The following is a 17,213-nucleotide window of genomic DNA, read 5'->3' as shown; positions in this document are numbered from 1 at the left end:
CCCAGAGCCTCAGAGAGATCATGACGCTGCAAGAGCCTTGATTTTGAACTTTAAGCCTTGAAAACGAGGGGGAAACAGATTTGTCACTCTAAGCCACCTAGCCTGTGGTAGCCTATGGAAGCTAAAACGAGCTATGTGGAAGAACAAGGTCAAGGTCCCACGCAGAAACCCCAGAGCTTGGGCTGGCTGCCTGAGGATGATAGCTTGTCATTTGACTACAGAAAAGGCTGCCCATGGAGGTTATGACCTAGGGTGACTCCCTCAAGAGGTTGACCCAGAAGGAGCTGGCTGCTAACTAGTTACTGATACCACCACTACCACCACCCCGCCATGCTGGCAGCTTTCCATCCTTGGAAAAATATCTGATTAGTAAATCTTTGAGTCTGTTACAGCAAGCCATGAGAAACATAGGTGGGTAATAGGGCCATATATAGTCATTTTGTTTTTACTGGAAAAAAATATAGTTGGGGATATAAGTCCATGGTAGAGTATGCATCTACTGTGTCAAAAGCCCTAGGTTTGGTCCCCAGCATCCCAACAACAAAAAGAAAGATTTTTTTAACCATTTAAAGTAGAAACATAACTATGAGTGAATAAATATGGAATTAAACTTTTAAATTACCAGGAAGAAGAAAAAAAAAGAATTGAATTATAAGCTTAATAAATCCAGCAAAGGAATGAGAAACAATAAATACAGTAACAAATGTAATTAATCATAAGGATGTGTGTGTTGGAAGCAAGACAAAAAAAATTTCATAACTGGTATGATTCTTTTTAATCTCCTATGAAATGACAAAGTCAGATTTTAAAAAAAATGTAGAGGTTCATTTTAGCCTATTTAGAAGAACATGAACTGATTGGCCTGCTCTTTGATCACCTCCCCCTGAGCGGGGAGAAGCCTTACCAGGCCACAGAGGAGGACAATGCAGCCAATCCTGATGAGACCTAACAGACTAGGATCAGAAGGAAGGAAAAGAAGACCTCCCCTACCAGTGGACTTGGGGAGGGGCATGCATGGAGAAGGGGGAGGAAGGGAAAGATTGGGAGGGGAAGAGGGAGGGAACTACAGGGGGGATACAAAGTAAGTAAAGTGTAATTAATAAAAAAAATTTTTAAAAATAAAGTTAAAAAAAAGAAAGAAATACTAAAGTACAAACCATAGAGCTGGTGGTGGAAGCAGCCTCAGTCTGGGTGCTTTGGTTATGTTGTATTTGGTAAAATTTAGAAAAGCAAACTTCGGGATGAAGCTCAGTGGTAGAGTGGTTTTTTTACCAGCACACATCAGGCCTTAGGTTTGATCCCCAGCAGAAAGGGGGAGGGCAGGGGGAGGAAGCAAGCCCACTTACACTTTAAACCAGGTGGGTATGGAGATGCTTGCGTGAGATCCCAGCACTCGGGAAGCTAAGACAAGAGGATCATAAATTCAAGTATAGCCTGAGCTATACGGCAAGAGCCTATCTCAGTTACTAGTGTTTAGCTATCCCTGCATCCGATCCCCAGCACCACATAAGCCCCACGTGGAGCAGAGCATGCCTTTAATCCAGAGCTCTGAGGGTGAAGGCTGGAGGATCTGTGGAGGCCGACCTGAGCTGCACAACACACCATCAAAACAAAATCACTTAATGGGGATGTCATTAGTGTGTTCAGGAATACAATGCACTTTTTTCTTAAAGGAATGAACAACAGAATGATTATATCCAAGTTTAAACCCCCACCCACAAAGAAGGGATATTTTTGTCAGTGCTGGGGATTGAACCCAGAATCTTGAATATACTAGGCACGTGCTCTACTGTTGAGCTACATCTTTAGCCAAAGGAAGAATTATTGACAGGAAGAGTGTATTAACAAGAAAATGGAAGGCATTTTACAAGAGACATCTTCCTGGAGCCACCAGTTCCTTTTGAATGCATCATTTCCAGGCTCCTTCCACCAGCTCCAGGGTATTGGATTCAAATCTTGTCTTCAAGGACATTGTGAATTAGCTTGAAGAAGGGGAACCACGGGAAAATCGGTTGTACCTCTGCCTTTGAGGAGATAGAGGCCCTGAGATCAACAAGCCCCCTGGGTGGTAGACACGAGGAAGGAGATAGGAACTTCCTGACTCCGACACAAAGGCCAGCTTCTTTATAACTCCATCACCCTGGCTGACTAGGCCTTGCTGGTTTCGGTGGCTGTAAAAATGAATCCTCAGTCAGCCCTTCTTCTCTTCTTCTTCTTTCTTCTTCTTCTTCGTCAAGAAAGTCAAGAAAGGGTTTCTCTGTATAGCCTTGATTGTCCTGAACTCATTTTGTAGACCAGGCTGGCCTAGAACTCACAGAGATCCACCTGCCTGTGCCTCCCTGAGTGCCAGGATTACAAGCATGCACCACTACACCCAGCTGGTCAGGCTTCTTTTAAGATAAATTAAAAATCACTGGAAATATGGGACTGGTGATCAAGTTACATAGTCTTCAGCTTCAGCCAGGGAGAGCTAAGCTGTGAGGCGCTCCCTTTGGCCTCTCTGGAAAATCAAGATGAAATAAGCAGATCTCCATAAACTTCATTGTTGGAACCTAGACTGAAACATTAGCCAATAGCATGAGATTTCATTGTCGTTAAGTGGGTATGACCAATCCTGTTCTTCCTAAGCTCTAGCGAATGGAGCTTGGTAATGTACTGGACCTTTGCAGAATTACATACAACTGTGCATGACCAAGTCGATATGGTAATTGTGGTTTGGAGTCAGTTTGATAAAATAAGAACAGTGAATTCTAAAGACTACACAGCGAAAGTTCTCATTTTACTTTTAAATATGTTTAGGGATTATTCTGTTTAAGATTCAGTTTAAGAGTTTTCCTTGGGAGAACTAGAGAAATCAGAATGCCAGTAGTTGACTAGTAATTGGTGTTGTTCACGTCATTATCTTTATTGGTTTCTCATGTTAGTTCTTAAGATTCTGAACTGGGATATTTTTTTATATTTTTTTATATTTTTTTTTATATCCACCTGCCTCTGCCTCTGGAGTGCTGGGATTACAGGTATGCACCACCACACCCGGCTAAGTGAAAATTATTTTAATTGAATTTCCTCCCTGAAAAAGCAGGGTCTTAAAGTCATACTGTGGTGTTGATAAAAATAATTGAACAAGCCAAGAGTGGTAGTGTGTGCCTTTAATCCTGGCACTGGGGAGGGTGAGGCAGGCAGATCTCTGACTTCTGAGGCCAGCCAGCCAGGGCTACACAGAAAAACCATGTCTCGGAAGACAAGCAAGCAGACAACAAACAAACTGAGTCTTTTGTTGTAATCTTTCTTCTTTGCATGTTTAATTTTCTGCAAATATTTGAGAGGGGCTTTTCCAATTCTAATTTCATTTTTAAATATTCATTCATTCATCTATCTATCTATCTATCTATCTATTTATTTAATATGAGTTTTTGTGCACCACATCTGTGAAGGAGCCCTTGGAGGCCCGGAGAGGGCATTGTAGCTGGAGTTACAGGCAGTTGTGAACTACCATGTGGGTGCTAGAAACTGAACCTGGGTCCACTGCAAGAGCATTAAGTGCTCGTTACCCCTGAGCCATTTCTCCAGTTGCCCAATTTTATTTCCTACAACTCACGTATGCAATAAATTAATGCTTTGGGGAGGGAGAGTTAATAGAAAATGAAAATGGGTTTTCCTTTAAAAAATATATAGTGAAAATGAAAATGTCCACAGAACAGTTAAAAAGAACTCCAATAATAAAAAGGCTGTCTCAATATTAGGGTCTGTATACATAAAGAGCATTAGAAAGAAGGAAATAGATGTTAGTCAGAGTGTTAATGGCTTAAATTAATTCAATAACGGTATAATGGAAAACATTATGGCCATAAAAGTTTAAGTAAAATGGATGGCTTTCTAACAAATTACAAATTACTAAAATTTATCCACAGTAAATTTCCAAATTCCAGGAGCTGCATAACCATAGAGCCATAGAGAAAAAAAAAAATCCTGATTTCATGTAAAGACTTCCATTTTATGAAATGCATCAGTTCCTTAGTACCAAAGCCTAATGACGAAGCATCCAGTGTCACCCCAGAGTGTGTATGTATTTTTAGAAGATCTTGTGCAGTGCACAGCTGTAGTGGGTTCATTCGTGCACTGATGATGTCCACGAAACACTGTTTCACCCAGTGCCTCCCCAACCTCTGACTCTAACCATCCTCCTGCCCCTTCTTCCATGATATTCCCTGAACTTTTGGGGTGGGTGAGCTGATATAGATATCCCATTTAGCGTGTCCACAGTCACTAATCTCTGCTGTACAGTTACACAGATATAGATATAGATATATCATATATATATATATATCACTACTGGTAATAGCAAGTGGAAGTGTGTGTGTGTGTGTTGTGCACATTTGTGTGTGCATTTATGTGTGTGTGAGTACATGCATACAAGTAACAAGCATGGGGGAGATTTTTTTTTCACAGCAATGCAGCAAATTGTTGACATTGATTATCTCTAGGGAGACATAACTGTAAGACCTGATTTATTTTTACTTTATACCTATCTTCAATTTAAAATTTGAGTGTGATCCAGGCATGGTGGCGTGTGCCTGCCATTCCAGATACTCAGGAAACTGAGGTAGTAATATTACAAGTTCAAGGCTACCTGGGAAACTTAGCAAGCTCTTGTCTGGACATACAATAAAAAGCTAGAGGGGTATAGTTCCATGGTAAAGTGCTTGCATGGCATCCATAGCAACTGGGTTCATTCTCTAGTACTGGAAAAGAAATTATTACAATGAGCTGATATCTCTTCTGTACTAAATGTAATTATAGACAAGGTAGAAGTACCTTTTGCAGTATGTCATCTAAGCAACTCTGACAAAAATCAGTCAGTTTATCATACAACTATTGCTGAAGGATGATTATTCACATGTCAAGAAAAGAATCCTCTGTGAAAACTACTAAGGGAATATTCAGACCAGCCACTGTGGTTTGTGTGGCTGCTTTTGTCTGTTGGAGACTGATCTAGAAGCTGATCATGTCGTCCTTTGCTTTGGCAAGTAGGGACTTCCAAGTTAAATTAGACACCACAGTTTATTTAGCACACATTGGGTCCTGTGGGTCATCCTCTTTATGGTTGATTTATTCTCACCACTCAACCCTAGCGCCACATCTGACCCTTTGGGAGAGAGTAAGTACAGATATCAATAAATATTGACCAGTAATTTCTTCTCTAACAGGAACCCCGGGGGACAAACGCAGTGTCAACAATGAGTAGGCCACCAACTACAACTACCAACTACAGATGACTTGACGTTTTATTTACAAAGGTAAGGAAATGTATTCTATATCTCTAATTAATCCTGACAGATGCTCTATAGAGACCTTAATTGTTCTTCCATATATTTATTTACCTACCTAGTTCATGACATTTAATATTAGTATTATTATTATTAACTTATTCACTTTACATCCTGATTGTAACTCCCTCCCTTGTCTCCTCCCTGTTCCACCCTCCCTCCTGCTTCCCTCCTACTCCTAAACCCTAGTCCTCAGAAAGGGGGAGCCCTCCTCCTTTACCAACTGACCCCAGTCTATCAAGTCTCTTCAGGCCTGCCTGCATCCTCTTCCTCTGTGGCCTGGCAAGGCCTTCTCACCCAGGAGAAATGATCAAAGAGCAGGCAACAGAATCCATGTTAGAAACAGCCCTTGGTCCCCTTACTAGGTGACTTACATGGAGACTGAGCTGTCTATTGGCTACATCTAAGCAGGGCTCCTGGGTCCTCTCCATGCATGGTTCTTGGTTGGTGCATCAGTCTCCACAGACTCCCTGGGCCCAGATTTGTTGGCTCTTTTGGTCTTCTTATGGAGATCCTATCCTCTCTGGGTCCCCACTCTTCCAGGTACTCTCTGCACTCTGCCCAAAGTTTGGCTTTGAGTCTCAGCATCTGCTTTGATCCCCTGCTGGATGGAATCTTTCAGAGGACATCTATGGAAGGCTCCCATCCTATTCCCTCTATTCAACTGATCCCAATGTCTATTCTGTTTGCCCTTCTGAATGGGAATTAGGCATCCTCCCTAAGGTCCTCCTTGTTGTTTAGCATTTTTAGGTCTGTGGATTGTAGTATGGTTATTCTATATTGTATGGCTAATGTCCACTTATGAATGAATTATACCATGCGTGTCTTTCTGGGTTGGGATACCTCACTCAAGGTGGTCTTTTTCAGTTCCATCCATTTGCTTGCAAATTTCATGATGTCCTTTTTTTTTTTTTTTTTTTTTTTATAGCTGAATAGTATTCTATTGTGTAGATGTACCACAGTTTTCTTTATCCATTCTTTGGTTGATGGACATTTGTGTTGTTTTCAGTTTCTGGCTATTACAAATAAAGCTGATGTGAACATAGTTGAGCAAATGGCCTTGTTGAGTGGTGGAACATTTTTTCGGTATTTGCCCAGAGTCTTGAAGTATAGCTGAGTCTTGAGGTATGGCTATTCCCAGCTTTCTAAGAAAGTGCCAGATTGTTTTCCAAAATCGTTGTACAAGTTTACACTCCCACCAGTGATGGAGGAGTGTTCCCACAACCTCGCCTGCATGACATTTAATTTTGACTACATCAAATTTCAAACAAACATCAAGCAAATAAGACATGGAAAATATTGAAGGTCTGTCTGTGTGTGGAAGGGGAAAACCTGGCAGGTGTGGACAAGATCATGAAGTATGATGCATGGCTAATTTTTAATCACCTTAAAATTCTCCTTAATTTTAAACAAATACTTGGAGAATACAGCAAAATATTAAAAAGAATACTGAGTGCATTTGCCTTCTCATATTTAGGTAATCACCAGTATTTCCCAGAATATCTTCCCTCCTTTCTTTTGTAGAAATAGTATGGTTATAATGTTATCTATGCTTATCTTAGCTTACACACTTGCAAGTATGCCTTGTACCTAGGGCAGAAACATAAGAAGCCTAACCCCACTGTGAGTAACCCCACTGTGCCCATTTCAACAGTCCTGAGCAGTTTGCTGGTGTGGTGCTTACCCTCACTTCTGGAGGTCTAGAATGGCCAGGGAGACTGGGCTCTAGGAATGCCTGTGGGGGATCATCTTGATTGCATTACAGAGGTGCGAAGACTGTCCACTGTGGTTGAGGTTTTCCATGTTCCCTGAGCAATGATCCTGGACTGTATGACCTGAGCACAGGCAAGTAACTTACTGCTTTCTCTGCTTGCTGTAGACACAACGTGAGTGGCTGCTTTAGGCGCCTGTGCCTTGATTTCTCCACAGTGGCGGACTGTACTTTAAACTAAACTAAGACCTTTCTCTCTTATGTGGCTTTTTTCATAGTAGTCAATAACAGAACAAGAAGCTAAGAGCCTGTCCCCGAGCATTTCATTCACCTCTTCTAGTTGGGTATCCCTTGTTGATATGACTTGTGTCAAACATCACTTTATAATTATATTAAATCTCAAATAGTAAAAAAAAAAAAAAAACAAACCTGTGAACTCAGTTGACCCTCTAAGGGTGATGAAGTGGAATATCAATAAATATTGATCTTCGATTTCTTTTCTAACAGGACCCCAGGGTTGGGGACAAGAGCATTGTCAACAATAAGCCACCCATCACTATCACGGCCCTCATTTGTCTGTTTTGTGCTTCTCAAAAGGAATTTAAGTGAATGGCAGAAGTTGGCCTATTTCTCACCTCCTTCCCTCCTGTGAAGTCAGGAGTGACTTACAAAGTAATGAAAAATACTTTTAGACTCACTGCTCACCACCCTTCCCTCCTGTCAACAAGTCCATTTCCAATTCAAGTCCATTTCCCAGAGGTTGTTTCTCAACTCCAGGAAAAGTGGCTGCTGAAGTCCGTTTTCAAAGCTGAGGGTCTGAGAAGTGCAGCTGCTCAAGAGGCATTCATCAGGGAGGTCCTCCTCCCCTCAGCTCTGTTGAGTGACGGAAGGTTGGTTGGCTTTTATCCTGAGCTGACGTTATTAAGTCTTACAAGCATTTTAATCTCCCTAGCATTTTATTCAGAGCCTATAAAAGTATTATTGTAAGTAAACTAGAAAACAGTCAACTCCTCTTTAAACAAATAAAGCAAACAGTCAACTCCTCTTTAAACAAATAAAGCAGACATTCTGTGAGAGAGACATCTTTAAAGGCGTCCAGTTCTAATAGGGAGAGGTTGAATGGACTCCATCTGAAAGTTCAGAGGCTAAGAGGGGGGTTGATTGTGGTGGCAGTAAACCTGGTGAGGTGGGCTCATCTAAGTCCTTATCTGCGTTCTCTTGAATGGCCTCAGTCATGTTGGGCACACCATATCAGGGGTGAACTCAGTTCTTTAGTTCAGGTGGAGAGAGGTGGCTGAAAAATTTTTGGTACTGCAAATACCAAACTTATTCAAAGTCCAGGATTCAAAGGCTTGTAGGAAAGTCAGACGATCTCTCTCTCCGTGTGGTATCATGCCCTTTGAGTAATTTAAGAGCTTGAAGTAGAAGGTAATTAACAAAGCGTTCCAAACTGAACAGTGCAAAGAGAGAGACTCTGGAACGTTCGACCTCAGATAATAAGTCTTCATTAACCTCTCCCCTCGGGGCTCAGGGATCTATGGGAAAGAAGAGGAAGAAAGATTTTAAGATCCCAAAGTAGTGGATGACTCTAAGGAGAGAGCATCTTCCAAACCCAACAGGACTGGCACACATCTGAATCACAGAGACACACATAAGACCCTCACAGGTTCAAGCCAGACAGATTCTCAATATGGGGGGGGGACACAAAATCCACCGGCTAACCAAGAGAGAGAGGGAGAGAGAGAGGACACAAAACCCACACCTAACCAAGAAGCTATTTGCAATTTATTCCTGCTGGAAAAGTGAATATTGGTTTTCTCAGTGGAGTTTCACTGAATATATCAACCACACTCCAGGGCAGGCCCCAAGCCCAGTAGTAGTTGACCGACAGAGCAGACTTCAGGTTTGGTTTGGTTTGGTTTGGTTTGTTGTGCTCATTTGGTTTTGATATTCTGTTTTTCTTTTTTAAGTTTGTTTGTTTGTTTTTAATTATATAAATGCAGGTTTATTGTGAGCAGTGTGAGAGGTGAAGAGGCGGGGAGAGAGAAAGAGGATAGACAGAGAGTGAGAGATTGGGAGAGAAGAGCAGAGGAAAGGAAGAGGAGGGAAAGAAAGGGGGAAGAGAAAGGAAGAGTTGTTTGCCTGTTTTAATTTGTGTTTTGTTTTGGTTTGGTTTTTGTTCCTATTTCCTAGGAAGGTGAAAAAAATCTGGGAGGAATTAGGGGAAGGAAAAATGAAAAAAATAATTTTTAAAAGATCCTGAAGTATTACGGCTTACTGATGACATAGGTGCCCTTGCTTATCACAGAAGCAACCAGCTTCAACCTTTTTAAAAAATGAATTTGAAGTTAAATATGAATGTCTATTGAAAAGTGATTAAAAATACATGTTTGAACATCTAATGTCTCTCAGTGAGGAAAACATTTTATCTTAAGTGGATTTGAAAAACTCACAAAATTAAGTATTCTTGAGTATGTAAGATTAAAACCTCTATGTGTCAAAATTTTAAATCAAATTAAAAGGCACAGCAGTGTGGGAAAATGCTAATAATGTACTTAGTAATAAAGTCATAGTCCCCAAACTTTGAATTAAGAAGGAAATAACTAATAGTACTTACAATTATAGCTTTAAAAAATGAATAATTAAAATACTGAGACCGCTAATAGATAGCTTAGCAAAAGTATGGAAAACTCAGAAGAAAACATAAAACAAGGTAATGGTGGTGTGAGGAAATTTTAATCCTTGCTAGCAATTTTCAAAAATTAAAATTAAGTTGAGGAGAGCCCTTATTTGACCTGATAAATTATCAAAGTCATCTAAAATATAGTAATCATTGTTGCCCAAGGAGATAAGCTCGCATTCTCTCCAGATATGTTTATGAGTGTGTACAGACTTCTTGGTAGACAATTTGCTTGGTATATCAGTGAGAGCTTTAAAGTGTTAATACTCTGGTATGACTTAGTCATTCCAGGAATGGAGTCCAACATAGCATGAATACTGGATAATGATATGAGCACATGTAACTGTTGTATTACTTGCAGAAGCCAGGTTTTTGAGCCACCTGAACTATCCATCAATATTAGCCCTGTTAACTGAAGCACTAACACACAGCTGGTCCACACAGTGACACACAGCTGGTCCACACAGTGACACACAGCTGGTCCACACAGTGACACACAGCTGGTCCACACAGTGACATCTCCTTGCCTCTAAAAGAAAATGTTCTTTTTCCACTGAGGATTTTTTATACCATAAAAGGGATACATACTTACTGTATCACTGTTCATTGAAAACAGAAAGATGGATGTTATCATTTTCATACCAAAATGCATATGTCAAAAAGCAGAGATGAATGTGCTGAAATGTGACTCATGGAGTTCCTTCAGGAAAGTAATATGAAGAGTGGAGTGTGTGTGTGTGTGTGTGTGTGTGTGTGTGTGTGTGTGTGTGTGTTCTGGTTCATAATTTTGGTACTTTCCAGATATTTTTACAGTGAGTTCTTATAACCTGAATCAAAATAAATTTTAAATAGCTTTTAACAAAAAAATCTATCCTCATGATAAGGGTCTAGAAGTATGGCATTGTTCTTCAGGTTTATAAGAGGTAAGCAGACTCCCAATAAGTCCTCTTGGGTTTTCTTTTCTCTTTTTCTTCTATCTGCCTTTCTCTGAAACAATAGCAATAACAACAACAATAATGTGTGAAATGTATTTTGGGTTTTTTTGTTTGTTTGGTTGGTAAATGTTTTATTAATTTTTTTATTTTTAAATAATTGTATACATTCACTTGTATCCCAGCTGTAGCCCTCTCCCTTTTTCCCTCCCAATACTCCCCTCTCTCCCTCATCTCCTCCCTGCCCCCTTCTGAGTCCACTGAGAGGGGGTGTCCTCCTCTCCTTCCATCTGGCCCTAGCTTAGCAGGTATCTTAAGGATGGTTGCAATGTCCTTATCTGTGGCCTAGCAAGGCTGCTCCTCCCTCGGGGGTAGGAGAAGCTCATGATTTCATGTCAGAAACAATTCCTATCCCCCTCACTTTGGAACCCACTTGGATACTGAGCTACCATGGGCTATGTCTGAGCAGGGATTGTAGGTTATATCCATGCATGGTCCTTGGTTGGATAAACAGTCTCATAGAAGCCCCCTGTGCTCAGATATATTTGGACCTTGTGGGGCTCCCTATCCCCTCTAGGATATACTAATTCCTCCTTCCTTCATATGATTCTCTACACTCTGCCGAAGGCTTGGTCTCAGCATCTGCTTTGATACACTGCTATGTAGAGTCTTTCAAGTGCCTTCTGTGGTAGGCTACTGTCCTGTTACTTGTTTTCTCCTTTTTTCAATGTCGATCCCCTATCTCTTAACAGCATTATCATTATGTTGCATTGAAGAGGAGCAGTCAGACTTCAAGTGGAAATATTTTTTCCTTTGCAGATGTCGTCAACTGCTGAAAATGGAGACACAGTACCTGGAAAACAAAATGAAGAAAAAACCTACAAAAAGGTGAGTTTTTGTACTTACTTCAGAAAGTAGGAGCACTGTTCGGCTGTGTGTCAGGCTGATGCTGTTAGGCCTTTTCTTCCTCTACAGCGGTTTACGTCAGCAGTTTACCATCGTACACTTTCTCTCGCAACTCTCATGAGTGAGTGAAAACTTGGTGGCTTCAGTGGCAAAATGTATCATCACGTGGTTGTAAAGGGCAGAAGTCTGGCAGGGGTCTGACTGGTGTCCACAGAGCGGCACGCCTTCCAGAACAGCTGGGGGAGAATTCGAGTCCTTGTTCTATCCAGTTACTAGAAGGGGCCTGTGTATCCACTTCCTTCTATCTCAGTGGCTGGCAGGGTCAGGTTAGAAGGGCCATACCCTTCTAACACTACAGAGGACCAGTGAACTACCCACCTAGACAAAATAATAATTTTTTTAAAGTTAGTTGATCAGCAACTTTAACATTCGATAGCATGTTTATAGGATCCAAGGATTAGGACATGCTGTCTTTGAGAGAATACAAGTGTACCAAGACGGTGTCTTGCTGCTGATACCAGAGTATCTTCTTACCAAATGTATCTTAACACTCTTTGAATTTGATAAATTTTTGACTCTTACTAATCAACCTGATGTTAACATTATTGGATACAATATGGCCCTCATCATCATTGTTGCCACTTCTAAGTTAACCTTATACGATGCATCACAGCTTTTAAAAGTTCTTGCCGCCTGCCCTCTTGGGATTGGGATGTTTGTATATTGTAGGTTTACTATATTCTTTTTTTGTTTCTACTTGCTATTCTCTGGTGGTCAGCCAGTGAGAACTTTTCTCAAGACTTCAACTCTGACTGTGAATTCAGGTCATAAGTCTGCGGGAGAGGTGGCTCAGCGGTTAAGAGCATTGAATTCTCCTCCGCAGGACCTGGGTTCAATTCCCAGCACCCACACGGCAGCTCACAACCGGCTTCACCCAGACATACATGTACCCAAAACACCAATGTACATAAAATTAAAATAAATGAAATTTAAAAAGAAAGAATTCCAGAATGACCAGGCAGTGGTGGCATACGCCTTTAATCCCAGCACTCAGGAGGCAGAGGCAGTCGAATCTCTGAGTTTGAGGCCAGCCTGGTTTACAGAGTGAGTTTCATGACAGCTACACAGAGAAAGCTTGTCTTGAAAAAAAAAAAAAAGAATTCAGAATGTCAGGTTTTATAAACTTTGTTCATCCAGCCAAAGACAGTGATGCCAATTTTTAACTTTAGACACAGGTGGAAATTTTGTTGTTTCTTCTTTACCGAATAAGCCTGAGGACAGTGTAGAGACACTTATTTCGCCAGCCTGTCATTCCTTTGGGTCAGTTTCAGGCAGTATCCTCAGTCAGCAGTAAAGTGCACCAAGACACTGAACTGAAGTCTGTTGTCATATGAACATAATCGTGACCCTTTGGCATTTACCCAGTGTGCTCTGGTCCAAAATTTAGCAAAGCTGGAAGGATTCTACAATCAATGAATATTTGACTCAGTGAAGCTGAGAGAGTCTGTAATAATTCCTATAAAGAGAAAGAGGCAAAAGAAAGTTAAGAAGACTTGCATGTTCACATGTGTGCACAAATACACACACAGACACACCAATGTTTTAAGAAACACAATAGTACAAGAAGCTCTTGGTGATATGATTATTAAAAGGAATGTAAGGGATGCGGGGATTAGCTCTCCATCAGCGTGGTGTTTATGGCACAGAGCACACAGGGAACATTCCACGAAAACATGAAAGGTGTGCTTTGTCAAAGTACGAGATACTGGAGATGACGCCTGATGCCTCACCCCCGCTCTCAGGGTACACCAAGGCCACCTTGTGCTCCACTAGATGTGTCTGTCAGTGGTTTTCTTCCTAGTTCTAAGCTCTGATGATACAGTATGGAGCTGCTTCGTAAAGAACCCTCATGACCCAGTGTTTCTTAGGACTGAAAACAACCCAGGTGAAGGACATCTGTCTCCCCAACCCCCTGCCAGGAGCAAGAAACACCACAAAGGATTCTATAGAGACATTTCAGTTGACTGGGAGAAGTGAGATGTGAAAAAAAACGAGTATAGGGCTCAGTAGCCTCTAATGAGGTGGCGAGGGAAGACGCGCGTGGAATAGCGTTAACCAGTTGCATTGGGCTTTCTGCTCGGGGCTGCAGATTGGGTGGGCAGCAGCCAGCAACACTCAGCTTCATCCGTGTAATGATTTCCACGTGTTCTAGAGAACAGTCAGTGTTTGTGAACTCTCGGCTGTCGCTGACTTCATCATTTGCACATGGTTGTTGAGCTGGCTGCTTTTGGTTCTTCTAAATGGCTGTTCCTCTAATCTATTATCAATTCTTGGCAAGCCCAGAAGGAATTAAACAGAAGCCCATAAGGTTAATGTCTTCAACTAGAGGCTAAAACAAGTCGAGTTTTAGCTGTGTAAAACAAACACGTTGCCCATTAGGGAAGGCACTAATGGCTGCCTCTCTGTGTTTACAGAGTCTAGGATTTCTACTCAGCTAATTTGCTGAATGTCTTCCGCTAGAGATGTAAACACAAAAGCCTACAGAGGTCAGGCAGGAAACAGGTTTTGCTATAACTATGGAAACTATCATAAGGATACACGCCTTCCTTTGGGGATGGGTGGCACCGAGCCGCTGCTAACAGCTGTGTGTAAATGTACACCCCAGCCTGTCACAGGCTCGCGTTTTCTTAGGAAACAGAAATACAGATGTTCATGTGAAACCCCACAAGTTCCCAACCACCAGCTAATTCAAAAGGTTGTTTTTAAGTTCACTCTGTGCAAAATAACATGCCAGGAGAACCTTCCCCACCCACAAACTACAACCCGTTTGCAAACTCTGACACAATCTTGGTATAGGAAGATGAAGGAAGAAAGAAAAGCGTGCAAAAGAAATGCCTTCGAGAACTTGTCTCGGCTTCCCAAGACTGTACAGTTTATTTGCGAGAAAAATACAATCCCATGTGATGACCAAAAAAAAAAAAAAAAAAAAAATTAAATAATGACCCAAATCAGTATTGAATGCCAAGACAAGTGGCAGGCATTTTGTTTAATCATCACAAGTCCCAAATAGCTGGAAGCTCACTGTTGTCTTCCAGGCTGTCATGGCCTCTAAGCTGGGAGAGCATTTTGCTGGGGTAAAATTGTCCTAATGTTTATTTGCCTTCTGTCACTCCTTAAGGAGCTGTGCCCTCTAATTTCGTTACGTGTCTACGTGATGGGGCGTCTGATGAGCATGGCACATGCTTGGATGAGGGAGGCTCGATGGAAGGGCAGGAGAGGCTACTTGTGAACTCAGTCAGTGCACATAGCACATGGTGTGGGGATGACTGAGTCAGCCTCTGGTCTGCTCTGAAGGGTTTGAACTTTTATGTTTCAGGCCACTGTTGTCCAGTAATGTGCAGTCAGTCCATGGCAATAAAATTCATGAGGTTGTTGGGTGGTGGCAAGCATGTCTGAGGAACTTCATTTTTATTGATATAATTGTTAGTATTGAGTTTTTAAATCATTTTTTATTGACTCTGACAATTTTATACTTGTATGTGATGTATTTTGATTGTATTAACCTCCCCCATTTCCTTTTCTTACCCCTTTTCTGCTACATCTAGAACACTTTCTTGTCTTAAAAAAAAAAAAAAAGACTTACTGAGTTTAAATAGGATTGCTTGCATGTGCACAGATGGGAATTATTCCTTGCATCATGGGCAACTTTCCAGTGGCCACACTGTTGAAGAAAAGTCACTTCTCTTTACCCCATAACTATTAACTGGCAAGAGCTAGCTCCTTCTGGGGAGGTGGGACCTCATGTGCCCTTCCCACATACGTGTTAGAAGGTGGACAGCTCCATGTTTTCCAGGTCTTGTGTTGGATAACCACAGATGCTGTGATTCCCTAGGTGCAATGGCCATGTTATGGCCAGAAGACAGCGTTTCATAGCCATCCTCTCCATTCTCCAGCTCTGCATTCCTTCCCCTTCTCTCTGAGCCTAGGGGATAGGAGAAGGGTGTGTGTGTGTGTGTGTGTGTGTGTGTGTGTGTGTGTGTGTGTGTTTGCATGTGTGTGCGCGCATGTGTGAGATACATGTCCTATGAAGGGCTGAGCAGTCAACCACCATTTATTCTCAGTGCTTTAACAAGTTATGAATCTCTGCATTGATTACTGCCCACTCTTTGAACAAGGTAGAGAGCAGCACAAATCTATGGGTATAAACATAAATATTTAGAAGACAGTTTGACAACTTGCTCATTTAGCAAAACAACAGTACAGATTCTGTTTGAGGACTTATGATCTTCTAGGCCATGGGATTTTGACCACATTTACACTATAAGAATTCTTTCCTGTGTAACAGGCCCCAAATCCAATCAGAATGTGGTTAGTTATCTCTGTAACAGTGATGCTACTATTGTATCATTGGACACAACTTGCTGACAGGTCAGTTTGTAGGGTCTACCACTAGCAAAACCATTGATGACTGTTATACCCTAGCAGTCTGTGGGAATCTTTGTTAGTTAGCTTGAAGTTTGAACAGGTGTTTGTTGGTTACCATAATGGACGGTGAGGTTGTAGGCACACTAAGACACTGGGACACTATTGAGAAGAATGGTGAGAGGATGCGATGGCTGTGAACACCTAACAGCAGTACAAGCCATATGAGGTCAGGGGACTATGGCACCAGTGGCTTTTCTAACCAAGGAAACAAGAGTTGGGTATAAAATTAAAGTCAGAAAAGACAGAAGAAAAAAATCTTTCTGAGACAAGTTTTTTCATCTAGTCAAGGCTAGCCTCAAATTCACAATCCTCCTGCCTCCAGCTCTTCAGTTCTGGGATTTCAGGTGAGCTTGGCCATCGTCAGCCAGAAGAGTATTTTTTAAGAGTAGTATCTTATTTAAATATCACAATGAAGACTTACTTAAAGTTTGTGATTGGAATGACTATCAGAATTTCCCTGCTACTAGTAAAGGATGGGGTATCGTTTGGAGGATTTTTGGCTAGGTGAGAGAAACTTAGAAGCAAGCAGAAGGCAAGGTATGCATCTACAGGGATGGTCAACACTGGGGTAAGATTCTGATGCCAGAGATCCAACCCTCTGAATTGTTTTATTTATTTTTAAGACAAGGTCTCATTATATTGCCTGTTACTCACAGATAGACTGGGCTGACCTTGAACTCACAGACATCTACTTAACTTTGCCTCCAGTTGCTGAGATTAAGGAACTGTGGTACCACACCTTATCTCTGTGTTTTTCTGTAAAGATTTCGTGCAAGCGCACACAAGAGAGAGAGAGAGACAGAGAGACAGAGAGACAGAGAGAGAAAGAGTGTACCTCAAACTGGAGTGATGGGCAGTGCCCCACTCAGCATGGGTGCTAAGAACCAAACCCAATTCCCCCGCAAGAGCAGCCACCACTCTTAACCATGGAGCCACTTCTCTGCCCTCAAGCCTCTGTGTTTTAAATGTGATGTAACTGCTAAATCCTATCCCTCCCAAACCAGCAGATGAAAGGATAGCCGAGTGATAGGTCCTAGATCACCTAGTGGCTCCTAGTCCGGGAAGCTCGCCTGATTTTGTGATCTCACAGTTGCAATTGGGTAGAGTTTCCGAGCCACCCGGGCATGTGCTGGTATAGAAAGTGTTTGTTGTGCCATTTGCTTTTCTACCCC

At 41.6% G+C, this 17,213-nt stretch overlaps 1 protein-coding gene across 3 annotated transcripts in view; it reads left to right on the top strand.

Annotated features, from left to right (window-relative positions):
• Positions 1–17,213, top strand: part of Pip5k1b (phosphatidylinositol-4-phosphate 5-kinase type 1 beta) — a 270,694-nt gene that overhangs the window by 111,235 nt on the left and 142,246 nt on the right. For all 3 annotated transcript variants that reach the window (XM_060387780.1, XM_060387797.1, XM_060387789.1), the window contains exons 2-3: positions 5,208–5,297; positions 11,470–11,538. In XM_060387780.1, the coding sequence (XP_060243763.1) occupies positions 11,470–11,538 (69 nt within the window). In that variant the 5' untranslated portion in view covers positions 5,208–5,297. The remainder of the gene's footprint in view (positions 1–5,207; positions 5,298–11,469; positions 11,539–17,213) is intronic.

This window comes from Meriones unguiculatus, chromosome 1, assembly GCF_030254825.1.
Source record: "Meriones unguiculatus strain TT.TT164.6M chromosome 1, Bangor_MerUng_6.1, whole genome shotgun sequence".
Classification (NCBI taxonomy): domain Eukaryota; kingdom Metazoa; phylum Chordata; class Mammalia; order Rodentia; family Muridae; genus Meriones; species Meriones unguiculatus.
This window is presented reverse-complemented; position numbering and strand designations above follow the sequence as displayed.